The 7,723-nt window shown below is 49.8% G+C and overlaps 1 protein-coding gene across 1 annotated transcript; it reads left to right on the top strand.

Moving 5' to 3' along the window:
• The first annotated feature begins 2,256 nt into the window (after nt 1-2,256).
• Nucleotides 2,257-7,378, top strand: lipt1 (lipoyltransferase 1). The gene is made up of 4 exons (XM_034549230.1): nt 2,257-2,374; nt 2,972-3,635; nt 3,709-3,930; nt 6,884-7,378. The coding sequence occupies exons 2-4, from the start codon at nt 3,020-3,022 to the stop codon at nt 7,303-7,305; spliced, it is 1,260 nt and encodes a 419-aa protein (XP_034405121.1). The 5' UTR covers nt 2,257-2,374; nt 2,972-3,019; the 3' UTR covers nt 7,306-7,378.
• Nucleotides 7,379-7,723: the final 345 nt, after the last annotated feature.

The raw sequence follows: 7,723 nt of genomic DNA, 5'->3' as shown, positions 1-7,723 counted from the left end.
GTGACACATTCAGGATCGAGTGTCCTTGACTTGGAACTTGTTGGCCACATGTGACACATTCAGGATTGAGTGTCCTTGACTTGGAACTTGTTGGCCACATGTGACACACTCTGGATCGAGTGTCATTGACTTGGAACCTGTTGGCCACATGTGACACTCGGGATTCAGTGTCATTGACTTGGACCTTGTTGGCCACATGTGACACTCTGGATTGAGTGTCCTTGACTTGGAACCTGTTGGCCACATGTGACACTCTGGATTGAGTGTCCTTGACTTGGAACCTGTTGGCCACATGTGACACATTCAGGATCGAGTGTCCTTGACTTGGAACCTGTTGGCCACATGTGACACTCGGGATCGAGTGTCCTTGACGTGGAACCTTTTGGCCACATGTGACACACTCTGGATCGAGTGTCCTTGATGTGGAACCTGTTGGCCACATGTGACACTCTGGATCAAGTGTCCTTGACTTGGAACTTGTTGGCCACATGTGACACTCTGGATCAAGTGTCCTTGACTTGGAACTTGTTGGCCACATGTGACACTCTGGATCGAGTGTCATTGACTTGGAACTTGTTGGCCACATGTGACACTCTGGATCGAGTGTCATTGACTTGGAACTTGTTGGCCACATGTGACACTCTGGATCGAGTGTCCTTGACTTGGAACCTGTTGGCCACATGTGACACTCGGGATCCAGTGTCCTTGACTTGGAACCTGTTGGCCACATGTGACACACTCTGGATCCAGTGTCCTTGACTTGGAACCTGTTGGCCACATGTGACACACTGGATCAAGTGTCCTTGATGTGGAACCTTTTGGCCACATGTGACACACTCTGGATCGAGTGTCCTTGATGTGGAACCTGTTGGCCACATGTGACACTCTGGATCGAGTGTCCTTGACTTGGAACCTTTTGGCCACATGTGACACTCTGGATCCAGTGTCCTTGACTTGGAACTTGTTGGCCACATGTGACACTCTGGATCCAGTGTCCTTGACTTGGAACCTGTTGGCCACATGTGACACTCTGGATCCAGTGTCCTTGACTTGGAACCTGTTGGCCACATGTGACACTCGGGATCCAGTGTCCTTGAGTTGGAACCTGTTGGCCACATGTGACACACTCTGGATCCAGTGTCCTTGACTTGGAACCTTTTGGCCACATGTGACACTCTGGATCCAGTGTCCTTGACTTGGAACCTGTTGGCCACATGTGACACTCTGGATCCAGTGTCCTTGACTTGGAACCTGTTGGCCACATGTGACACTCTGGATCCAGTGTCCTTGACGTGGAACCTGTTGGCCACATGTGACACATTCAGGATCCAGTGTCCTTGACTTGGAACCTGTTGGCCACATGTGACACATTCAGGATCCAGTGTCCTTGACTTGGAACCTGTTGGCCACATGTGACACTCTGGATCGAGTGTCCTTGACGTGGAACCTGTTGGCCACATGTGACACACTGGATCTAGTGTCCTTGACTTGGAACCGGTTGGCCACATGTGACACACTCTGGATCGAGTGTCCTTGACTTGGAACTTGTTGGCCACATGTGACACACTCTGGATTGAGTGTCCTTGACTTGGAACCTGTTGGCCACATGTGACACTCTGGATCAAGTGTCCTTGATGTGGAACCTTTTGGCCACATGTGACACACTCTGGATCGAGTGTCATTGACGTGGAACCTTTTGGCCACATGTGACACACTCAATGTACAACAAATAATATAATGTTAAGTAAATATATTATATTAATATATATATATATATATATATATATATATCGGTATGACTATTTTTTAAGAATTAAAAACAAAACAAATGAAAACAAAAATAATAAACTTTGTGTAATATTTATATCTTATTTATTTATCATCTTTTTGTAATTCTTCATTTTTTTTGTTATGTTAACTAAATTCATTCATTCATGAATTACCAATATGTTGAGATCCAAACATTTTTAAAATAGTAAAGTGGCCATCATTTTTAATTGAGATAGTTATTTTTAGGAGTTCTCTTTCTATGTTCATGAATTAATTGTTATAATAAAGCAAGTTTTCTTTGTGGTCGGAACCCTTCTCATATTAGACCGCAGCAGAGCACGGCTCCTTCAAAGTGTGAGACCGAGGTCGTTACAAACCAGGAAATGATCCCCCTTCACAATAAAGGCGTAGAACGTGGTGCAACGCGTACAGAAAACCATTGCTCTTCTGCCTGTCGCTTTTATTTTGTAGTCTGCCACCGGAAGTTCACGCTCCGGTCTACGGTCTTCTGTTCAGGTCAGCGAGTGAAAACCAACACTTAAATAACAGTTTCATGTATTAAACTGTTATTTAAATATAATGCAGTACATTGTACACGTTCAAGGTACTTGTACTTCACCGCTTTAAGTAAATTAAATATACATAACTAATGTATTATTGTGTATTATTAAAGCAACACTTCAATCATACAATGTCCAGTACTCTGCATCGTGTGTACTTTTACTGCACCGTGTGTACTTTTACTGCACCGTGTGTACTTTTACTGCATCGTGTGTACTTTTACTGCACCGTGTGTACTTTTACTCCATCGTAAATATATATTTATTTATGCATTTTAAAGATTTAATCTAATTTAGTTTTACAGATTAATAATAATGACGTTTCGTATGTTTTAATATCTCTCCTCCATCTTCTCCTCATTTTTCTCCATGTTTCTTCATCCTCCACCTGTTCCTCCTCCTCCTCCTATTCCTCTTCCTCCTCCTCTTCATCCTCCACCTCTTCCTCCGTCTTCTCCTCCTCCACCTCCTCCTATTCCTATTCCTCCTCCTCTTCCTCCTCTTCATTCTCCACCTCTTCCTCCTTCTCATCCTCCACCTCCTCCTATTCCTCTTCCTCCTCCTCTTCCTCCTCTTCATGCTCCACCTCTTCCTCCTTCTCCTCCACCTCCTCCTCTTCCTCCTCCTCCTCCTCCTCCCAGCTGGCTGGATGTCCATCCCGTGGAGGAGGACGTATTTTAAAGGGCACCATGATGTCCCACATGAGGAGGACGTTGTTTCTTGGAAGAAGATGCTTAGGGAGTGAAACCAGCAACCATCGGACCTCCTGTTCCTCCTCCTCTTCCTCCTCCTCTTCATCCTCCTTCTGTTCCTCCTCCTCCTCTTCATACTCCACCTCCTCCTCTTCCTCCTCTTCGTCCTCCACCTCTTCCTCCTTCTTCTCCTCCTCCTCCTCCTCCACCGGAGGACTGGTCCTGCGGTCCCGGTCCACCGACGTGTACCAGAACCTGGCTCTGGAGGACTGGATCGACGCCAACGTGGACCTGCGGCGCCGCGGCTTCCTGCTGCTGTGGAGGAACCGGCCGGCCGTGGTCATCGGGCGCCACCAGAACCCGTGGAGCGAGTGCCACCTGCCGGCCATGAGGAGGGCGGGCGTCCCTCTGGCTCGCCGGCGGAGCGGCGGTGGCACCGTGTTCCACGACCTTGGGAACCTCAACCTGACCTTCTTCTCCTCCAAGAAGGCCTATGACCGTCAGAGGAACCTGAAGGTCATCACGGGCGCCCTGAGGCGGATCCGGCCGCAGCTCGCCGTCCGGGCCACCGAGCGGTTCGACATCTTACTCAACGAGCACTTCAAGATCTCAGGTAGGAGGCTTCCACCACTACATTACCCAGAAAGCACTGTGGCGTGTCTCTGAAACACTGCGCTCGCTGACAGGAAGTGCGTCCAGACTGAGCAGGAAGTCGTCCTACCACCACTGCACCCTGCTGCACTCCGCCGACCGCTCCGCCCTCGCCGCCGTGCTCCGCCCCTCGTGTCCCGGTATCCACAGCAACGCCACGCCCAGCGTCCCCTCGCCCGTCGCCAACCTGCGGGACCACGCCCCCACGCTGGAGTGGGAGGAGCTTCTGGAGGCACTGGCGCACCAGTACAATGCAGGTACTCTGCCGCCTGCTGGCCGTCGAGTGTAACTACAGCAAATAATACTTTATTGGGATTTTATAATAATTAATATTATAACGTAAACAACAAACAACAACAAACTGCTATTAATCAAAGCAGCTGAACCTTTTATTTCTGTCATAATATAATACATAACAAAAATAAATATGATATATAAAAAATACGGAAGAACTTCTCACAAATCCCGAGGGAGGCTGGGGACATGGAATCCAAGTGGACCTTGTTCAAAGCCTCTATTGTGGACGCGGCTGTTCGGGGCTGTGGCCGGAAGGTCATCGGTGCCTGTCGTGGCGGCAACCCGAGAACCCGGTGGTGGACACCGGGGGTGAGGGAAGCCGTCAAACTCAAGAAGGAGTCCTTTCGGGCCTGGCTGGCCCAGGGGTCTCCTGAAGCAGTTGACGTGTACCGGCGGGCCAAAAGGGCTGCAGCGACGATGGTCGCGGAGGCTAAAACTCGGGCATGGGAGGAGTTCGGGGAGGCCATGGAGAAGGACTTTCGGTTGGCCTCAAGGAAGTTCTGGCAAACCATCCGACGGCTCAGGAAGGGAAAGCAGGGTCTACCCCAGGCTGTTCTCAGCAGGGGGGGGAACTGCTGACCCGGACTGGGGACATCGTCGGGCGGTGGAAAGAGCACTTTGAGGAACTCCTAAACCCGGCCAACATGTCCCCCGGAGAGGGGACAGCGCCGGAAGACTTTGGGGTGGATTCACCCATATCCCTGGCAGAGGTCGCTAAGGTAGTCAAAAAGCTCCTTGGTGGCAAGGCGCCAGGGGTGGATGAGATCCGCCCTGAGATGCTGAAAGCGCTGGACATTGTTGGGCTGTCTTGGTTGACACGCCTTTTCAGTGTCGCATGGGGGTCGGGAACAGTGCCCATGGACTGGCAGACCGGGGTGGTGGTTCCCATCTTCAAGAAGGGGGACCGGAGAGTGTGCTCGAACTATCGTGGTATCACACTGCTCAGCCTCCCGGGAAAAGCTTATGCCAGGGTACTGGAGAGGAGGCTCCGACCGCTTGTCGAACCTCAGATTCAGGACGAACAGTGCGGATTCCGTCCCGGTCGTGGAACAGTGGACCAGCTCTTTACCCTCGCAAGATTACTGGAGGGGTCCTGGGAGTTTGCCCAACCAGTTTACATGTGCTTTGTAGACCTGGAGAAGGCTTTCGACCGGGTCCCTCGGGGGTTTTTGTGGGGCGTGCTGCGGGAGTATGGGGTGCCGGACCTGTTGGCACGGGCCATCCGGTCTCTGTACGCCTGCAGTAGGAGCTGTGTTCGTCTCCTCGGTAGTAAGTCAGACACGTTCCCGGTGGGTGTTGGCCTCTGCCAGGGCTGCCCTTTATCACCGGTCCTGTTCGTGACCTTCATGGACAGGATATCTAGGCGCAGCCAGGGGGCGGAGAGGATCCGGTTCGGGAGTCTCGGGATCGCCTCTCTGCTGTTTGCGGATGATGTGGTCCTGTTTGTCTCCTCGGACCGTGACCTCCAGCATTCACTGGGGCGTTTTGCAGCCGAGTGCGAAGCGGCAGGGATGAGAGTTAGCACCTCCAAATCTGAGGCCATGGTGCTCTGCCGGAAACCGGCGGATTGCTCCCTCCAGGTGGGGGCAAACTGCCTACCCCAAGCGAAGGAGTTCAAGTATCTCGGGGTCTTGTTCACGAGTGAGGGTAAGGTGGAGCGGGAGATCGATAGGCGGATCGGTGCGGCTGCAGCAGTAAAACAGGCGCTGTACCGGTCCGTCTTAGTGAAGAGGAGCTGAGCCGGAAGGCAAAGCTCTCCATTTACTGGTCGGTCTACGTTCCAACCCTCACCTATGGTCACGAACTCTGGGTCGTGACCGAAAGAACGAGGTCTCGGATACAAGCGGCCGAAATAAGCTTCCTCCGTAGGGTGGCCGGGCTCAGCCTTAGAGATAGGGTAAGGAGCTCGGACATCAGGGGGGAGCTCGGAGTCGAGTCGCTGCTCCTTGGTGTCCAAAGGAGTCAGCTGAGGTGGTTCATCTAGTCAGGATGCCTCCTGGACGCCTCCCATTAGAGGTTTTCCGGGCACGTCCAACTGGTAGGAGGCCCCGGGGAAGACCGAGGACACGCTGGAGGGATTATATCTCCCGGCTGGCCTTGGAACGCCTCGGGATCCCCCAGAATGAGCTGGAAAGTGCTGCGGGTGAGAGGGAAGCCTGGGTCGGCCTGCTGAACCTGCTGCCACCGCGACCCGACCCCGGATAAGAGCTGATAATGGATGGATGGATGGATGGATATAAAAAATACATTATATAGAAAATATGATATATTAAGAATAAATATACAATATATAGAAAATATAACAGGATATATTAAAAATAAAAAATTCTGTATATTTAAAATAAAAATACAATGTATAAAAAATTAAATATGACATATTAATAATGAATATACAATATATAGAAAATATAACAGGATCTATTAAAAATTAAAATACAGTATATTGAAAATAAAATTTTATGTATTGAAAATAATAATACAGTACATACAAAATTAAATGGGATATATTAAAAATAAAATGCATAGAAAATAAAATGTATTAAAAATAAAATGTATTAAAAATAAAAACAAGTGAAGGTAATTGACTGTCAGGTGGCAGGCTGCTGCCGGATGGTGACATCATAATCTGCTAACTCATTTAAAGCAGCTGGTAATGGCCTGTGACGTCACAGGTACTAACAGGGCGTGTCCGTACACTGTGACGTCACAGGTGTCAAGTAGATTAGATTAGATTAGATTTTTCTTTATTCATCCCCAGGTGAATTTTCTTTTACAAAAAGACAAAACAATAAAATAAAATACAAAAGCAGGACATATTACATTTAAGAATTTAAATAATAAATGAAAGGAAAATGTAAAAAATACAAATGAAAGTGTACATAGTGTCTCTACGTGTTCTTCTCGGCTCCTCAGAGTTCGGCTCCGCCGCCTCCGCCGCCTCCGCCGCCTCCTCCGCCTTCACGCTCGTGGACCCGGCGGACGAGGCGGCTTTTCCCGGCGTCGGCCGGGCGGCGGAGGAGCTCCGCGGCTGGGACTGGACGTTCGGCCGGACGCCCCGGTTCAGCGTCCGCACCCTGCTGGCGCTGGAGGGCGAGCGGGCGGCCCGGCTGCACGCGGAGGTGAAGGGCGGCGTGGTCGAGAGCTGCGAGCTGGACGTGCCCGCGGACTGGCTGCCGCAGCGGCTGAGCGGCGAACTGAGCGGCGTGCTGGTGGGCGGCCGCTTCTGCCCCCACCGCGCGGCCGCGGCCTTCAGCGAACTGATGCGGTCGGAGAGCGGCGAGCGGCAGCGCCGGCTGCGCCGCCTCTGTGACGCGGTGATGTCCGTGATGGGCTGAAGGACTGGCGCCCCCTAGAGGCCGCGGAGGTCATTACAGGCAAACCATCAATTAATAAACACCTGAAGATTAACCATCACTGCTTTCCATGATTTTACATGTATAATGTTTTACGTGTTAACTTTGTGTTATTTATTGTCACATGCAACAACAATTACATAGGTCAGATACAGATTATTATATAATATAAGAATTATTGATTAGCAGAACAGATTCACAAAGTGTGAATTTGAAATATTTATAACAAGGAAGATAAAATATTGTGAAATACTAAACGGTTTTATTTTATGATTTCAATTTAAAAACATGGACACTTGAGTGCTGACCTTTCAAAATAAAAGTAAGTACAATTTATTTGTATCAATTAGGTAATTCGAAGGATATTGATTGTTTACTGTATTTATTGGGTCCAACACAT

This window comes from Cyclopterus lumpus, chromosome 2, assembly GCF_009769545.1.
Source record: "Cyclopterus lumpus isolate fCycLum1 chromosome 2, fCycLum1.pri, whole genome shotgun sequence".
Taxonomy (NCBI): Eukaryota; Metazoa; Chordata; class Actinopteri; order Perciformes; family Cyclopteridae; genus Cyclopterus; species Cyclopterus lumpus.
The sequence above is the reverse complement of the archived record's forward strand: the minus strand, read 5'-3'. Positions and strand labels throughout refer to the sequence as shown.